The sequence below is a fragment of the Bos indicus genome, chromosome 15 (genome assembly GCF_029378745.1).
Source record: "Bos indicus isolate NIAB-ARS_2022 breed Sahiwal x Tharparkar chromosome 15, NIAB-ARS_B.indTharparkar_mat_pri_1.0, whole genome shotgun sequence".
NCBI classification, from domain to species: Eukaryota; Metazoa; Chordata; class Mammalia; order Artiodactyla; family Bovidae; genus Bos; species Bos indicus.
The window spans coordinates 28,938,174-28,957,864 of NC_091774.1; the positions used below are offsets into that span (position 1 = coordinate 28,938,174).

General features: G+C 47.6%; 1 protein-coding gene across 1 annotated transcript in view; it reads right to left on the reverse strand.

The window, feature by feature from the left end:
* Positions 1-11,893: 11,893 nt before the first annotated feature.
* TMPRSS13 (transmembrane serine protease 13) overlaps positions 11,894-19,691 on the reverse strand; it is a 32,986-nt gene continuing 25,188 nt past the window's right edge. Inside the window, exons 10-13 of the mRNA XM_070803492.1 lie at positions 16,792-16,890; positions 14,362-14,504; positions 14,058-14,210; positions 11,894-13,360 (exon numbers count right to left, since the gene is read on the reverse strand). Coding sequence (XP_070659593.1) covers positions 13,334-13,360; positions 14,058-14,210; positions 14,362-14,504; positions 16,792-16,890 — 422 coding nt within the window. The 3' untranslated portion in view covers positions 11,894-13,333. The remainder of the gene's footprint in view (positions 13,361-14,057; positions 14,211-14,361; positions 14,505-16,791; positions 16,891-19,691) is intronic.

Below are 19,691 nucleotides of genomic sequence, written 5' to 3' on the forward strand. Positions count from 1 at the left end.
ACTGTTCATGTGGTTCTCAAGACAAGAATACTGAAGTGGTTTGCCATTCCCTTCTCCAGTGGACCACATTCTGTCAGACGTCTCCACCATGACCTGTCCGTCTTGGGTAGCCCCTCAGGGCATGGCTTAGTTTCATTGAGTTAGACAAGGCTGTGGTCCCTGTGATCAGATTGGCTAGTTTTCTGTGATTATGGTTTCAGTGTGTCTGCCCGCTGATCCCCTCTGGCAACACCTACCATCTTACTTGGGTTTCTCTTACCTTGGATGAGGGGTGTCTCCTCACGGCTGCCCCTCCTGACCTTGAATGTGGAGTAGCTCCTCTCAGCCCTCCTGGGCCCGCACAGCCACTGCTCCTTGGACTAGAGGTAGCTCCTCTTGGCCGCTGCCCCTGACCTCAGACATGGGGTACTTCCTCTCGGCCGCTCCTGCACCGTCTCAGCCTGGTGCACTCGGTCAACGCCCCTGACCCTGGGTGAGGGGTAGCTCCTCCTGGCCACGCTTCTGCATGGTCCTAACAGAAGCAGAAGATATTAACAAGAGGTGGCAAGAATACACAGAAGAACTATACAAAAAAGATCTTCATGACCAAGATAATCACGATGGTGTGATCACTCACCTAGAGCCAGACATCCTGGAATGTGAAGTCAAGTGGGCCTTAGGAAGCATCACTATGAACAAAGCTAGTGGAGGTGATGGAATTCCAGTTGAGCTATTTCAAATCCTGAAAGACAATGCTGTGAAAGCGCTCCACTCAATATGCCAGCAAATTTGGAAAACTCAGCAGTGGCCACAGGACTGGAAAAGGTCAGTTTTCATTCCAATCCCAAAGAAAGGCAATGCCAAAGAATGCTCAAACTACCACACAATTGTACTCATCTCACACGCTAGTGAAGTCATGCTCAAAATTCTCCAAGCCAGGCTTCAGCAATATGTGAACCGTGAACTTCCAGGTGTTCAAGCTGGTTTTAGAAAAGGCAGAGGAACCAGAGATCAAATTGCCAACATCCGCTGGATCATTGAAAAAGCAAGAGAGTTCCAGAAAAACATCTATTTCTGCTTTATTGACTATGCCACAGTCTTTGACTGTGTGGATCACAAGAAACTGTGGAAAATTCTGAAAGAGATGGGAATACCAGACCACCTGACCAGCCTCTTGAGAAACCTATATGCAGGTCAGGAAGCAACAGTTAGAACTGGACATGGAACAACAGACTGGTCCCAAATAGGAAAAGGAGTCTGTCAAGGCTGTATATTGTCACCCTGCTTATTTAACTTCTATGCAGAGTACATCATGAGAAACACTGGGCTGGAAGAAGCACAAGCTGGAATCAAGATTGCCGGGAGAAATCTCAGTAACCTCAGATATGCAGATGACACCACCCTTATGGCAGAAAGTGAAGAGGAACTAAAAAGCCTCTTGATGAAAGTGAAAGAGGAGAATGAAAAAGTTGGCTTAAAGCTCAACATTCAGAAAACTAAGATTATGGCATCTGGTCCCATCACTTCATGGGAAATAGATGGGGAAACAGTGGAAACAGTGTCAGATTTTATTTTTTGGGCTCCAAAATCACTGCAGATGGTGACTGCAGCAATGAAATTAAAAGACGCTTACTCCTTGGAAGGAAGGCTATGACCAACCTAGATAGCATATTAAAAAGCAGAGACATTACTTTGCCAACAAAGGTCCATCTAGTCAAGGCTATGGTTTTTCCAGTGGTCATGTATGGATGTGAGAGTTGGACTGTGAAGAAAGCTGAGCACCGAAGAACTGATGCTTTTGAACTGTGGTGTTGGAGAAGACTCTTGAGAGTCCCTTGGACTGCAAGGAGATCCAACCAGTCCATTGTGAAAGAGATCAGCCCTGGGATTTCTTTGGAAGGAATGATGCTAAAGCTGAAACTCCAATACTTTGGCCACCTCATGAGAAGAGTTGACTCATTGGAAAAGACCCTGATACTGGGAGGGATTGGGGGCAGGAGGAGAAATGGATGACAGCAGATGAGATGGCTGGATGGCATCACTGACTCAATGGACGTGAGTTTGAGTGAACTCCGGGAGTTGGTGATGGACAGGGAGGCCTGGTGTGCTGAGATTCATGGGGTCGCAAAGAGTTGGACACAACTGAGTGACTGAACTGAACTGAACTGAACCACGAATTGAGGCCACAGCAACAGACTGTGTGCAGTCACTGCGTCCTTCACCAGCACACACTTGCCAGATTTTAAGAGCGTCTTTGATGAAGTTGTAGTAGTAGTGTGCCTGCTGAGTCACGTCCGACTCTTTATGACCCCATGGCCTGGAGCCCACCAAGTTCCTCTGTCCATGGGATTCTCCAAGTCCAGGCAAAAATACTGGAGTGGGTTGCCATTTCCTTCTCCAGGGGATCTTCCCAACCCAGGAATTGAACCAATGTCTCTTCTATCTTCTGCATTGGCAGGCGGATTCCTTACCACTGAGCCACCAGGGAAGCCCCTCAATGAAATGGTAGAAATAATTAATTATTGAAAAGTATTCATTATTTAGTCTCAATCCTGAATACATGTCTTTTTAGTACTCAGTGTGGAAAATGGTAAGTGTGAACAAGGCACTTTGGTTGCATCCCAAAGTGCTAAGTTGTCTTGAGGAAAAACACTTGCATTTTTGAGCTGCAAGCTGAACTAGCCACTTTTTTCATGAAATACCATTTTTCCTTGAATGAAAATTAACAGACAAATGGCTATTCAGACTTGATAGTTGGCAATCATTTTCTCAAAAATGAACAAAATGAGCTTGTCACAGCAAGGAAAAGAACAGACAATACAGACAATATTTGTTGCTAGGGACAAAACTTAAACTCTCAACTGAAAATTAGAATTTTGGAAAATGTGCATCCTTCCCCATGGGGCTTGACTGATTTCCAATCCTTAAATACTCTTCTAATGAGAGCAGTAGTGATGTTAACACAAATTATTTTTGGTACTGTATAATGAAATATGTCAGCATTTGGAAGATGTTCATAACTCAGAATCAATATTTTCCAAATGACAGATTCATTATGTTACAAAATTAGACATGGGCCAAAGACCCATCCATTCAGGGCTTCCCAGGTGGTTCAGTGTTAAAGAATGCACCTGCCAAGCAGGAAACGTGGGTTCAATCCCTGGGTCAGGAAGATCCCCTGGAGAAGGAAATGGCAATCCACTCCAGTACTCTTGCCTGGAGAATTACATGAAGAGAGGAGCCTGGTGGGCTACAGTCCATGGGGTCACAAAGAGTTGGACACAACTGAGTGACTAAACAACAAGAAAAAACCCAGAGTGCAACACAGACCAGAGATTTTTAAAGTAACTGAGTAAAAAATTCATTGACGGGTTTTCATTCCACATTGCACCTGACCTTTAAGAAACTGCCACTTGTCAAGTCTGAGTACACTTAGTATCAAAAAAAGTATTCATAATTATCTGAAAGGCTAATAAAATAGATTTCCACTTTCCAACTCTATATTTGTATAATATTGAATTTTCTTTGTGTATTTCAACCAAAACAGTGTATCACAACAGACTGAACACTGAAGGAAGAATGAGAATCCAGTTCTTTCATTAAGCCAGACATTAAAGACAGTTGGAAAAATATAAAACAATGCCACTCATCTCCCTCTCTTTTGTTTAAAAATATTATTTCAATAAAAACATTATTTTCATTAATATTTAATTGCTTAGTTATAAATATAATGAAATGGGAACAGGATCTATGTGCTAAAAACTACAAAAGCTAGATGAAGGAAATCAAGGAAAATCTAAATAAATGGATAGACATGTCATGTTCATGGTTTGGAAGACTCAGTGGTTAACACATTAATTCTCTCCCAATTGATTGTAGATTTACACAATCACAGTCGAAATTCCAACAGGTTTCTTTATAGATTAAGCAAACTGGTTCTAAAATTTCTATGGAAATGTAAAGAGCTAGAATAACCAAAATGATGCTGAAAAAGAACAGACTGGGAGCACTCATCCCGCCAACTTTAAGATATACTATGCTCCTGTTGTTCAGTCACTAAGTTCTATCTGACTCTTTTGTGATCCCATGGACTGTAGCCAGCCAGTCCATGGGATTTTCCAGCCAAGAATATTGGAGTGGATTGCCATTTCCTTCTCCAGGGGGTCTTCCTGACCAAGGGATCGAACCCAGGTCTCCTGCATTAGCAGGCAGTTTCCTTACCACTGAGCCACCTGTGAAGCCGAAGACATACTATAAGACAGGGTGGCACTGGTCAAGGATAGACACATAGATCAGGGCTTTCCTGATAGTTCAGTTGGTAAGGAATCCGCCTGCAATGCAGGAGACCCTGGTTCAATTCCTAGGTCGGGAAGATTCGTTGGAGAAGGGATAGGCTGCCCACTCCAGTATTCTTGGGCTTCCCTTGTGGCTCAGCTGATAAAGAATCTGCCTGCAATGTGGGAGACCTGGGTTCAATCCCTGGGTTGGGAAGATCCCCTGGAGACGGGAAAGGCTACCCACTCCAGTATTCTGGCCTGGAGTATTGTCCATGGGGTCGCAAAGAGTCAGACATGACTGAGTGACTTTCACTTTCACTTTCAAACACAAAGATCAGTGGAACAGAATAGAGTCTAGAAATAAACCTGTGCAAACATGCTCAATTGATTTTTGACAAAATGCAAAGACAATTGGAAGGAAAAGTTGCAGTCTTCTCAACAAAAGGCGCTAGAACAACCTGGCATCCATTTAAACAAAGAAACAAACAAAAAAATAGACCTCAATCTATAACTCAATGGTACCCAAAAAGTAACTCCAAATGCTTCTCGGGTTCAAGTGTAAAACTTCAAATAATAAAATTCTTAAGAGAAACTATCAGCAAAAGATCTTCTTGCGCTTGGATTTGGCAGAGTTCTTAGCACAATCCGAAAAAAAAGGAACCTGATAAGTTGGAATTCACCAAATTAAAAACTTGTTCTGTAAGGACACAATTAAGAGAACAAAAAGCCTGGTCGTATGTGGAGAAAATATTTACAGATCATATATTCAACAAAGACTAGTATTTGAACTATGTATAGAACGCTCAGGACTTCCCTAGTGGCCCAGCGCTTAAGACTCTGAGCTGCCTGTCCGGGGGATGCGGGTTTGATCCCTGGTCAGGGAACTAAGATCCCACATGCTGCCCGGCATGGCCAAAAAATAAAGGTAAATAAATAAATCTTTGAAAAGAAAAGAACTCTCAAAACTCAATAATAAGAAACAAACCAACAAACAGGCAAAGGATCTGAACAGGGATTTCACTGAAGACGATAGGTGGATGACAAATAACACACAAAACGATGCTCAATATCATTAGTCGTCAGAGAAATGCAAGTTAAAACCACAGTGAGATGCCACTGCATGTCTGTTAGCAGGGCTCCAACAAAAAGTACTGACAATACCCAGAACTGGAGCGGATACGGAGAAACTAGAACTCTTTCTTTTTTCTTGGAGTATAATTGCTTTACAGTGTTGTGTTAGTTTTGGCTGTACAATGAAGTGAAGGAACCACATATATGCATATATCTCTTCTTCCTTGGATTTCCCTCTCATTTAGGTCACCGCAGAGCATTGGGTAGATTTCCCTGTGTTATACAGTAGATTCTCATTAGTTACCTATTTTATACATGGAGCAACTAGAACTCTTACGCAGCAGGTGGGAATGTAAAAAGGTACAGCCCCTCTGAAAACAGCCTGGCAGTTTCGTACAGAGTTAAACATATGATAACCATAATATCAGGCTTCCCAGGCGGCGCTCGTGGTAAAGAACCTGCCTGCCAATGCAGGAGACATAAGAGATGCAAGTTCGATCCCTGGTTCAGGAAGATCTCCCGGAGGAAGGCAAGGCCACCTACTCCAGTATTCTTGCCTGGAGAATTCCATGGACAGAGGAGCCTGGCAGGCTACAGTCCATAAGGTTGCAAAGAGTCGGACGTGACTGAAGCGACTTGGTATGCATGCATGCAACCATGATGTCTCCTAGGGTAATTTATCCTAGAAGAATGAAAACTTAGGTTCTCATGATAATCTGTATACAATCATAGAGATCTATGGTGATCTTGATTTCTGCCATGATCTCATCAAGAAAGAATGGCTTTTCCCCTAGAGAGAAATTATTTGCCTTTGTCATAGGTCAAAAAATTCCAACACACTGGTAGTGTACATAAAAGAGACAGGCCTGGACTTCCCTTGTGGTCTGGTGGTTAAGCATCTGCCTGCCAATGCAGGGAACATGAGTTTGATTCCGGGTCCAGGAAGAACCCACATGCCTTGGGGCAACAAAGCCCATGCACCACAACTTCTGAGACTGCGCTCTAGAGTCTGTGTGCCGCAAATACTGAAGGCTGTGTCTAGAGCCTGAGCTCTGCAGCAAGAGGAGCCACAGCAGTGAGAAGCCTGGGCACCACAACTGGAGAGCAGTCCACTCATCATAACTAAAGAAAGCCCATCCAGCACAGCCCAAACCAACAGATGAATGATTTTTCTTTTTTAAATGACAGAGACAGGTCTGAGTTGTCTGCAAAGAGAGAAGGGCTTTGGGGGTTGAAGAGTGGAGAGCAGCCTGAGATTGACCCAGGGAGAGTGGGGTTCCTGAGACTAGGGGTACAGAGAGCAGCAGGTTTGTGAGCTACTCCTTTTACCTGTAATCCTCTAAGGGGATCTGCGATGGCTGCAGACTGAGTACCCCACCAGGAGCACGGTGGACAGGCTGTCCTGGGGCTGAGTTTCTGGGGGAAGAACATGAAGAGAGATGTTTTCCAGCCAGGATGAGGCAGTTCAAAGTCAGATTTTAATCTGGTTTTAAAAAGAAAGATGACATTTCTTGTACTTTAATGATGTAGAGCAAATTCCTACTGGCTCCACTGATATTGGTTAGAAAATCCAGGGCTGGATGAGATGGTTCAGGGTGAGTATATACCCTGAGAAGGGAGTTGGTGTCCTAGGGACACCTTTAATAGAGTTTATGGAAGACAGAAGGAACAGCCAGAGAGTCAGGAGGAGAATTGGGAGAGCTTGATGCCACAGAAGCTGCAGCAATTTCACAAAGTAGGAAGTACTCGAGAGTGAAATGCTGCAGTTTCAGAGTTCTGGTAAGATGAGGACTGAAAAAGTTTCCATTTCCATCAGATTTGGCAACATGGCGATTCACAGACGTGACGGGGTAGGAGCCAGATGGCCGTGGATGGACGGGTCCACCAGGAACAAAGATGTGTGTGCCCTCACAGCCCTGAATTGTCAGCTCCTTTGACTGAGCAGTCAGATGCCACCAGAGCAGGGCCAGGGACAGGAAGCCATCCTGGTCCCATCAGTGAATGAGAGAGCTGAGTGAGCTCAATTCAGTGCGTTGCCATGGCTTAGAGAAGCCACCAGTAGGGGAGGGCAGGTGGTAGTGCCATCTGCTTGGAAGATCAGCCCATTGCTAGGAGACTAAGAGGAAAGTTCCTAAACCCTGAAGATAATAGTCAAATATCCCTCTCCTATGACACTTGTTGGGTGAAGGCATATGGAGGTGAAAGACCTATCTTTTTTGTTTCAAATTTGATGTTTGTTGAGACATCATAATACGGCCAATCACTTTGCCCTGTGTGTTTACATGCATCCTCCCACTTCATCCTGCACCAAAGTGTGGGCCGGATACACCCATCTCACATACAAGGAAACAGAGATCGGCTTGCCCAAGAACAGAGAGCCACACAAGCGGCCGAGCCTGGAGGTACCTGGAAGAATTTGTACCTCCAGGTACTTGGTTTCCAGCTCCAAGGTTCTCTCCACTGCAACATAGCATAATTAGGAGGAATTATTCCAATAAGGGGCTTCCCTGGTGGCTCAGTGGTAAAGAATCCTCCTGCCAATGTAGGAGACATGGGTTCGATCTCTGGGTTGGGAGGATCCCCGGGAGGAGGAAATAGCAACCCACTCCAGTGTTCTTGCCTGAGAAATCCCATGGACAGAGGAGCCTGGCAGGCCACACTCTATGGCAAAAGAGTGAGACACGACTTAGCGACTAAACAACAACAGCAACAACATTCAAAGAGGATTCCCGGCTCCTTCCTCATATGAAAAGTGAAGAACTTCTGGGACTTGGGGCTTAGACAGAAGAGATGGTTTGTCATACCCACTGATTTCGCTGACAGGAACTGAGCGTGGAGGACCAAAGGCCAAGCCGTGCTCCTCCCTTCTCAAAGGACTCACCTAATAAAGCCTCCTGCCTGGGCCGTCCCAGCTGCTTATCTCCAGAGCATGGCCCTCTGTGTTCCCTGGGTGGGCCCGCTGTAGGACCAGTATGGAGCTTGCTCCCTGGATGAGTGGTAGTGTCAGGGAACAGGAAGCCTGAGCCAGAGCAGAGGAGGTACGGAATGAATGGCACGCACTTCTTGGAGTCACCTACACACATCGAGGAGACGTGGAGGCGTCCTGGAGCTGTGGCATGTCATGGCATGGGAGGGAAACCACCCACTTGGGGGTTGAGGGTGCAGGAGGTGCCAGGGGGCCTCCTCCCATCCATGAATCATTTGTCCCGGGTTCTAGAAACTGCCTGCTCTAAGTTCAGGTCATGTGACGCTCTGAGGGATGTGCCCATCCTCCTGGGATGTTGCCCACCCTGCCCCTCGCACAGTGGAAGCCTGGTGGAGAACGGAAAGATCCGCAGAGCCAGATGGCAGACCCCAGGAGGGGGCAGCTAGGAAGACTCCACCTGTTTTTTAAAACAGCTTTTAACATCAGACAGCCTGGTGTCAAAGTCCAGCTCTGCCACTTAGTAGCTGTTAGTTTGGGGGAAGCTTATTTCACTTCTCTTGGCCCTGTTTCCTCATCCGTAAACCAGAGGCCATAAAATGCGTACTCCAAGTTCACAGGAGATAATACACATCGAGTGTTGCACAGCAGCTGGCATACAGCAGAGGCTAGCTGTTATTGTCATTATCCTCATCATTATCATTACGAGGAGCTCTCCATGTGCATCTCCCAACGTCCTTCCAATTTCATCAGAACATTGGCTGAGCAATTATGGGCAACAATAGCTCTTGGGAACCTAACCAAACCCCAGAGGCAGCTGGATGGGCAGCGAGGCTGTAACTGGCTCCTCCTCCAAAGTGTCATCTTCATCTGCCGCGTTCCTGACGCATTCACTTGACCCTGCCCCTCTCCACCAGGAAATTCCAGGGAAATTGAGCCGTCAACAGACCTGACAAAGCCAGAGAGTTTTACTGGTGCCTGGAGAATGCCTGGGACCCAGCAAACACAGGACAGTGTCGCCAGCAAACCCTCCCCTCAGTACACACACCCATCTCCCTGGAGATTCTGGATCAATTTGGGAAGTCACATCCCCCACCCTCCATGAGTTTTTTCTTTCTGTTTTTTTTTTTTTTTTTAATATATCTCTAAGGTACTTTGGCTTCCCAGGTGGCACTAGTGGTAAAGAACCTGCCAATGCAGGAGATTTAAGAGACATGGGTTCAGTCCTTGGGTTGGGAAGATCCCCTGGGAGGAGGGCATGGCAACCCACTCCAGTGTTCTTGCCTGGAAAATTTCATCAACAGAGGAGTCTGGAGGGCTCCAGTCCACAGGGTCGCAAAGAGTAGGACACAAGTGAAGCGACTTAGCACACAGCACGACATGGCTAAGGTATCTTAGTCTAGCTGGGAAATTCTGAGATTCTCCCAGCCTCTTCCTTAATTCTTTATTTTTATTTTTTGTTGCACTGGGGCTCCGTTGCTGCACACGGGTTTTCTCTAGTTGCAGTGAGCGAGGGCTCCTCCGTGTTGCAGTGCGTGGGCTTCTCTTTGCGGTGGCTTCTCTCGTTGTGGAACACAGGCTCTAGGCTAGAGGGCTTCAGTAGTTGTAGCCCTTGGGCTCAGCAGTTGTGGTGCATGCGCTTAGTTGCTCTGCAGCATGTGGAGTCTTCCTGGACCAGGGATCAAACCTGTGTCCCCTGCATTGGCAGACGGATTCCTATCCACTGCACCACAGGGGAAGTCCTTATGATTTTTATAGCCTCTATAGATGTCCTAGGCCTAAGGAATACTTTTATTTTTTTCCATTTAGAGATTGCTTTTTCTCTTACCTCCCCTGAACATGCACATGCCTTGTTCAGTTGCTCAGTCGTGTCCGATTCTTTGTGACCCCATGGACTGCAGCAGGCCAGGCTTCTGTGTCCATCTCCAGCTCCCAGAGCTAGCTTAAACTCATGTCCATTGAGTCGGTGATGCCATCCAACCATCTTGTGCTCTGTCGTCCCCTTCTCTTCCTGCCCTCAATCTCATGCTGTTTTCACCCCAGCATCAGGGTCTTTTCACATACGCCTGCTACTGCTGCTGCTGCTAAGTCGTTTCAGTAGTGTCCGACTCTGTGCGACCCCATGGACTGCATACACCTGCACCCCTGCAAATCAATTTCTGACCTAGGAAGCCAAGAGAGGAAGGAAAGGGTCTGGTTCCTTAGGAAACAGGAACAGAAATGGCCTAAGCTCTAACTCTCTGCCCCAAGGCCTGGCTTTTGGGATCTGACCAGCTTCCTCTGGGAGACAGAGATGGCTGGTTATCCTCCAAAACAAGTGTTCGCTCCTGCCTGGGAACTGCCCAGGACCACTTTTCTTAGGGCCTTTCCCACTTGATCTAGTTGGTGCCACGTGACACGTGGACAGCCATAAAATATGAGTGAAGTGCTATGGATCACTTCTGAGTCAGAGCGTTTAAGAAATGGATCTGCCTTCTTCACGTTTTCTTTCCTCTGTCCTCTCACTGGAAGCAGATGACAAAGTCAACTAGGCTGAAAAAATCTGAGTCCCTGAAAAATCACGTGAAAGCAAGGCTCCCATTGGCTGCTGCTGCTGGGTCGCTTCAGTCGTGTCCGACTCTGTGCGACCCCATAGACGGCAGCCAACCAGGCTTCCCGTCCCTGGGATTCTCCAGGCAAGAACACTGGAGTGGGTTATGAGACATAAGCTTTGATTGCGTCAAGCCACTGAGATCATGGGAAATTGTGGGATCTGTGACAGCAGTTGTGTTACCCTATTGCTCATCCAGTGGGCCTGGCACATGCCCCCACCTCCTGCTTTGTCATGCAGATGGAACGAGAAAATGATTGGAGGAAGGATTTGCCCTGGCACTGGTGGGGGGAATTAAACACTCTGGTGGTGTCCAAAGGCCAGGCCTATGCAGGCAGGCCTGGAGAATTCTATGCTCATGGCTAGAGGCACAAGTGTGTGTAGTGGGGGTGGTGTGGGTGCTGGGCATTAAATGAGGTCAATAATATAAAAGAGGTCAATATATTAAATGCAGGAAAAGTCAGTATGGAGCAAGAAGGACTAGATCTTTTAGAAGAGGCCAACGGAACCACCCATCCACTTCTCTTGGAAACAGTTGAGTAAGCACTGGGGCTTCTTCATAAACATGCCTTTTGCTGAGCTGGCAAAGGCAGAGGCAGAGAAAGAGGAAGGCGGCAAAAAGGACTGCTGGACTGCTCTTCCCCCCACCCATCTGCTTGGTGAAGACTCACGTACTCTTTAAGATTCATTTCAAACCTCACCTCCTCTGGGAAGCCTTCCCTGACCTCTCTAGGTGAGGCTGCAGGCTGTGTTCCAGGCACAGTGTCCACACTGAATCACAGCTTCCATCACACTGGGTCATGACCTTGAGTTCCTGAGGACCACTGTTGTTTTTGTACCTCCTGGGCCTGGTACAAGTTCCTAGTACAGGGCAGGCACCAGTATGGTGGGTAAAGGAATAAATAAATGAATCATGATTAAATGAGCAGAACCCAAAGCTGAGGAACCAAAACTAAGAACCAAACTGAGGATGCCTGAGCATCTGGGTAGACAGCCTCAGTTTTCTACCCACGGTACCACTGAAACATCCAATGACAAATTTTTCAGGTCACATAATTTTTATTGTTGAAGATCTGCTGGGGTGCTGTGGACATGAACACGCTGTTCCCAGCCCCAGCCTTGATAACATATCACCAGCCCCCTCAGAACCTTCGGAGCCATGCTAGCCAATCCCAGCTGCTCTTCTAGAACAGTCTATCCCCCAAGCAGCCACCTGCCTGAGCTGGGCTGGGCTGATCTGCTTGGACCCCACTTCTGGGAGTCAGAGCACCACCAGATAGGCCCAAGGGAGGCAGGAGACAGCGGGAGGACCAAGTGCCCCAGAGAAAAGGATGCAGAAGATCCGGGACTTCAGCTGACTCAGAGGCTAAACTCACTGATGCCCAGCCGGAGCGGCAACTCATATTCTTCAGAAAAGCAGTTTGGAGGCAGCCTGGGGACAGAGTCAGCTTTCTCTCTGAGGCAGTTTTCATGGCAACACTGTGTCCCTGAGAAGGTGAAAGACGAGGAAAGCTGAGAAGAAATTCCAAAGTTCCAGGACATCCCTGTGTACCAGAGATGCCCGTCTGCCTGGATTGTCCCAGGCTCTGGGGCCAACAGAGAAGCAGCATCGGTTCCTTCGGATACAGCCCTCGGATACAGCAGCACTGTGGCCGTCTTGGTAATGGATTTGCTTCCCTGAGTATCTCAAAGGGCCCCTTCATCTGGCCCCTTGAGGCCAAGAGCATTCCACGGGATGCCAGGGGGACACAGCTGCCAGGAGTCCCTCGGAGTTCTTGGGGCGATTGAGTGGCTAGCTCTCTTGGCTCCTGGAATTTTGGGAGAACCTTTAAATAATACATTTATTTCTGTTATTGAATATAAAAATGAAATGAAGTTTGCCTCCAACAGCCTGTGACCGAATGAAGACAGTAAGCCCTGTCCTGAGTGGTCAGCGTGCACAGCCATGGCGCGGCCCCTCTCCGCATCCAGCGAGAGGGCTGAGAAGGGGCGGGATGGGCCGAAGGTCAACAGGAATATCTTCCCACTAGAGGCGGTCCAGGCACTCGGTGAAATCTGATACTGTCCCCTGCTGGCGGTGATGGCTGGGCCACAGGGGGCTGCCTGTTCTGGACTAGTCTCCAGTGAGGGTGGGGAAACAAGAATTCCTGACATGGCCTTCCAGACCGTCCCTGGGCTCCGCCTCCTCCATCCGTGATGGACACTTCCGTGTCGGGGAACCCCTCCTGGGGCCCAAACGGTTGTCTTCAGGTGATTTCCAGCCGGGGGTTTGGGAAGAGCTGACAGCTCTCCTGATTTCTGAGGACCGTGGGAGAGCAGTGACACACACATGTAAACATACACACACGTGTGTATTCACAGAGGCAGCAGACAGTGGAGGTGGCAGTAACGATGGTGTCTGGTGGCCTTTAGCCCAGAGGAGGTTGCAAATGGCTCGGTCCCTTTGGCCAGAGTCTTCACGGCGGACTCTGTAAGATGACGCAGGACAGCTGCTTACGATTTCCGGAAGCGCATCTCCCTCTGAGGACGAAAAGAGAGAGAACAGAGTGAAGCTGGGCTGGGTGTGCACAGGACAGGATGCGGGCTCAGAGCCTAAAATTCAGCCCAGCTGCCACGGGGCACTGTCCCTCAGAGAAGAGGGGCAGCCAAGGGGACAAGGTGGAAGCGGTTTCTGAGAGACCCGCCACCCTGGATTTGCAGAGCAACCTTCCCCACCCCTACCCAAGTTCTCTCTGCCTGGGTGGAGAAGGGAAGGGCCGGCACAGCTACAGGAAGGATGGGGGTCCAGGGGAGGCAGCGGCTGGACTGGGTCAGCAGAAGTGGGGTAGACCTCCCCTTCCCGCTGCCCAGCTTCCTGGGAGACCAACCTCCTGCCAGGGAGGGGAGGCCTCCCCAACTCCGTGTGTGATTCACAAGTGGCCATTGCTGGGGAGAGGAGAGGGATCCTGGGGGCTGGCCCCCAGCTTGGTCCCCACCCCTTTCCAACCCTCTGAGCTCTGTTTTGCAGGAGGAAAAGGAGGGGAAGAAGTACAGGCAGCTGGGGTTGGCCAACATTTGACACCTGTCCTGTCCTATCCTGGCAACTTCTGAACACACCCAACAGCAGAGGGGTGCGGAGACCTGGCCAAGACCCTGGGGAAAGGCCAGGCCTGCTTCCAGGCACCCCACCTTGGGGGATCCCCGCCTGCTGGGAACATGCCTCCAGCAGGGCTCTCACCTCCATCTTGCTGTATATCCAGGGGAGCACTTCCGTCACCTTGGTGTACACGCCAGGTTTGTTCCTCTGGCCGCAGCCCGTGCCCCAGCTGGTGACTCCTGCCAGGTACCAGCGGCCGTTCTGCTCACAGACCAGAGGCCCCCCGCTGTCTCCCTGCGAGGGAGCACGCCCATTAGCAGGGTGGGAAAGGTGGCCCTTGAGCAGGAAACGGTGGGCCCCCGACTCTCCCTCCGACTACAGCACCCCAACTTTCCTCCCTTCCGTCTGGGTCCCAGGACTGAGCCCCACGCAGAAGCAAGCCCACCTGGCAGGAGTCTCTGCCTCCTCGCAGGTCCCCCGCGCACATCATCCTCGGGGTAAGGTAGCTGTCGTAGACCAAGTAGTCATTGCACTTCTTGAAATCAATGAGGTTAACCTGCACCTCCCGGAGAAAAGGGGAAGTCCTCTCTTCAGTGTGGTGGGGTGGAGGAGAGAGAGGGTGGGAAGGGAGTGAGACTCCAGGCGGCTTTGAGGCCTTCCAGCTGCCCACCCCAGGCCCCAGACTGGCAACCTCCCAGGCATGGAGGGCACCATTCCCATGGTGGGTCACCCAGGACACAGGAGCACATACAGCCTCACACCAGACACAAATCACTACACAGAACAGAGACACACATGCAGAGACAAACCCACAAGCCTATCAGGCTGCCTGACACGCGCACAATGCTTTTCTGCATTCAAAACAGAAAAGATAGAACGAAAACCCAAAAGAACTTTTCAGTCAACACAATAGATCACTTTATTTGCTTTTGGTAATGATGTGCTTTAAGGAGAGCAGGTGTGATGAACCCACTTACAGAAGGAGAAATTTAGGGCTGAAGAAGGACTTGCCCACAGTCACAGGTGGCACTAGTGGTAAAGAACCCACCTGCCAGTGCGGGAGGCATAAGAGATGCAGGTTTGATCCCTGGGTTGGGAAGATCCCCTGGAGGAGTGTGTGGCTACCCACTCCAGTATTCTTGCCTGGAGAATCCCATGGACAGAGGAGCCTGGTGGGCTACAGTCCATAGGGTTGCAGAGAGTCAGACACGACTGAAGCGACAGAGCAGGCATGCACAGGCACCCAGCTAGTCAGTTAGAGAGCTAAGGTCAGAACAAGGCTGCTCCCAGCCAGTCACTTCATCCCATGAGCAAGGTCTTGACACCTGCCAGTCTCATGAGTCTCACGGCAAGGCCAGCTGACTACTGTGCTTTCCTGCCCAGTATCCACAATCCGACAGAACTGACACCAGACAAGGCCGCCCAGTCATCATGATGAAGTGAGGGAAGACCAAACCACTTTCTAACCTTGTTTCAGCCCAGACAAAAACAAGGTAGGTCACATCACAAAAGGACCAAAGGGCCTCCTCTTCCAGCCAGAATGAGCGGCTGCTGCTTCTTCATTTCTTCATCAACTATAGCTTTAGGCTCAGTCTACTGACTCTTTCTAGATGAGGTTAGTAAGATATCTGAGTGCTATCCCAAGCACTTGGGAGTCCTATCCCAAGATCACAGGTGAGAGGCTTTGCACCAAGGCCACAGGCATGGAGCCCAGAACCAAGGCCACCTCCAAAACTGATTAAGTCCCATTGTAACCATTGCCAAAAGCCCCCCTGATCATCACCAGCAGGCTTCCGGACCCCAAATTAGGCAAAAATGCCCAGCCCGGTGCTCACCCTATAGCACACTTGCATGCATGCTATCACTTCAGTCATGCCCAACTCTTTGCAACCCTATGGACTGTAGCCCACCAGGCTCCTCTGTCCATGCAAGAATTCCCAGCAAGAATACTGGAGTGGGTTGCCATGCCCTTCTCCAGGGGATGTTCCCAACCCAGGGATTGAACCTGTGTGTGCTGCATTGCCGGAAGACTCTTTACCACTGAACCACCAGGGAAGCCCGGCTTTGATGTATATGTAGGTGTGTATATACACACATTCATATCCAGGCCCATGAATCTATATACCCAAACCTTCATCTAGGTAGACCCTCATCTCAATACCCCTACAAATCACCCCATATACAGAAGCACATGTATAGTTTTTCTGATAAGCAACCTGAGGTGACCTCTAAAAATGGTTCACTATTCACTTGATCCAGAAGACGCCACAAAATTGTGCAAACCAAGAGGTTCAAATCTTCATGTTCACTCTAAGAACACTAACGAAACTGCCCAGGCCATTAAGGGTATGCATATCTGAAAAGCTACCAAGTATCTGAAGGGTGTCACTTTGAAAAAGCAGTGTGTTCCATTCTGTCGTCACAATAATGGAGCTGATACGTGTGCTCAGGTCAAACAGTGGGGCTGGAAAGGATCAGTGGGCCAAGAAGAGTGCTGAGTTTTTACAGCACGTGCTCAAAAATACAGAGAGTAATGATGAACTTAAGGGCTTAGATACAGATTCTCTGGTCATTGAGCACACCCAAGTAAGCAAAGCCTTCAAGATGGAGCACAGGACTTACAGAGCTCATGGTCGAATCAACCCGTACATGAGCTCTCCCTGCCACATGGAGATGATCCTTACTAAAAAAGCGCAGGTTTTCCTAAACCAGAAGAGGAGGTTGCACAGAAGAAAAAGATACCCCAGAAGATACTGAAGAAACAAAAATGGCCTGAAAATAAATGCCACAAAAAAATACAAGTAAAAGAAAAAAGAAAACAAACTCATGTATATAGTCAAACACACACACACACAGTCTAGCATCTGCCTCTCACCATCTGTCTCCTTGGTCTTGCCAAAGCCTGTGATCCAGCAGATCTCATTGAGGCCGAAGGTCTGTCCGTGCATGGGGAGGCAGGCAGGGTGGACATGAGCTGCAACAAGACCTCAAGACATCAGTGAAGGGAAGAGGCTGGAGGTTTTGGAGGGGTGCGAGGAGGGACAAGAATACCAACATCCTAGGACATCCTCCTTACCCCTAGAGTGCTCCTGAATCTTTCAAGGCCTTCAATTGACCAGGCAAGAAATTCAATCACTTTATCTTGACCCTCCAGTCTTCAGCGTACTCTCAGAGTCCCCCAGACATTCTGATTTTTCAGTGGTGCCATGTGGGCATATGCATGTGCCTTGGAGTTTCCCTGTGCCAAGCTGATACTGGGTGGCTGAGGGTGACTCCACTCCAAGAGCGGCTGTCCTCACTGAGTCTCTTCCACACCTGTCCCCCAGAGCAAGGAGCAGTGCCGGCTAAATGCCTGGTATTATTGCCAAGATGTCGCAATGGTGGGTCCTGCTTGGTCTGGAGAGGGCAACCCTGGTTGGCCAGGGCCTGAGGCTCTCCCTCCAGGGTGAGACAACCTCACCAAGTTCGAAGAGCAAACCCCTAGAGGCACAGCCCACTAAACTCCTGCTCACTTGCTCCCGCACTCAGAATCATACAGAAGGTGCTATTGTGCATCAGTACATAAGTTCCCTATGAGGACTATCGTTCCCCTGTGGACTAGAGCACTGACCAGTTTGCAAGTGGAAAAGAGTTAATAGAAAGGATATTTGCTGTTGTTGTTTAGTTGCTTAGTCTGACTCTTTTGCGACCGTATGGATTGTAGCCCGCCAGGATCCTCTGTCCAAGTGATTTCCCAAACAAGAATACTGGAGTGGGTTGCCATTTCCTTCTCAAGGGGATTTTCCCGACCCAGGGATAAAACCTAAGTCCCCTGCATTACAGGCAAATTCTTTACCCCTGAGCCACTGGGGAAGCCCTAGAGAGGATATTCGCAGTGTTATGCGTGCTGCAGCTTCCTGTACCTAGAATTGTGCCTGATACATATAAAGTGCTCCTAGGAAGAAAGGAAGGGAAGGAGGGAAGGAGGAAGGGAGGGAGGGGGCAGAGAGGGAGGGAGGGAGGATAAATGTAAAATTTTTTTCCTATAAACTGGGAGTCTAACACATTTATCTGCTAGAGTGTAAACAAAAAGTAAATGAAGACATGGCACCAATTACTAACCAAAACCACGAAATACGACTTAAAATAGTCTATGCCTCTGAAAGCATTCCCCCTAAGATCAGGAACAAGACAAGGGTGTCCACTTTCCCCACTATTATTCAACATAGTTCTGGAAGTCCTAGCTATAGCAATCAGAGAAGGAAAAGAGATAAAAGGAACCCAGATTGAAAAGAAAAAGTAAATCTCTCAGATGACAGATGACATGATACTGTACATAGAAAACCCTAAAGAGAGTATCAGAAAATTACTAGAGCTAATCAGTGAATTTAGCAAAGTTGCAGGGTACAAAATCAATACACAGAAATCACTTGCATTTCTGTATACTAACAATGAAAAATCAGAAAGAGAAATTAATGAGTCAGTCCCATTTACCATTGCAACAAATAGAATTAAATATCTAGGAATAAACTTACCTAAGGAGATGAAAGAACTGTACACAGAAAATTACAAGACACTAATGAAAGAAATCAAAGATGACATAAACAGATGGAGAGATATACCATGTTCCTGGGTAGGAAGAATCAATATTGTGAAAATGACTATACTACCAAATGCAATCTACAGATTCAATGCAATCCCTATCAAATTACCAACGACATTTTTCACAGAACTAGAAAAAAAAAATTCACAATTCATATGGAAACACAAAAGACCCTGAATAGCCAAAGCAGTCTTGAGAAAGAAGAGAAAGAAAGAAGAATGCAGCTGGAGGAATCAAGCTTCCTGACTTAAGATTATACTACAAAGCTACAGTCATCAAGACAGTATGATACTGGCACAAAAACAGAAATATAGACCAATGGAACAAGATAGGAAGCCCAGAATTAAACCCATGCACCTATGGGAACCTTATTTTTTATAAAGGAGGCAAGACTATATAATGGGGCAAAGACAGCCTCTTCAATAAATGGTGCTGGGAAAACTGGACAGCTACATGTAAAAGAATGAAATTAGAACACTTCCTAATACCATATACAAAAATAAACTCAAAGTGGATTAAAGACCTAAATGTAAGACCAGAAACTATAAAACTCTTAAAGGAAAACATAGGCAGAGCACTCAATGACATAAATCAAAGCAAGATCCTCTATGACCCACCTCCTAGAGTAATGGAAATAAAAACAAAAATAAACAAGTGGGACCTGATTAACTTAAAAGCTTTTGCACAGCAAAGGAAACTATAAGCAAGGTGAAAAGACAACCCTCAGAATGGGAGAAAATAATAGCAAATGAAACAACTGACAAAGGGTTAATTTCCAAAATATACAAGCAGCTCATACAACCAAATGCCAGAAAAACAAACAACCCAACCCCAAAGTGGGAAAAAAACCTAAACAGACATTTCACCAGAGAAAAAATACAGATGGGTAACAAACACAGGAAAAGATGCTCAACATCACTCATTATTAGAGAAATGCAAATCAAAACTACAACGAGATATCACCTCACACTGGTCAGAATGGCCATCATCAAAAAATCTACAAATAGTAAATGCTGGAGAGGGTATGGAGAAAAGGGAATGTTCTTGCACTGTTGGTGGGAATGTAAATTGATACAGCCACTATGGAAGACAGTATGGAGATTCCTTAAAAAACTAGGAATAAAACCACCATATGAGCCAACAATCCCACTCCTAGGCATATACCCTGAGGAAACCAAAATTGAAAAAGACAC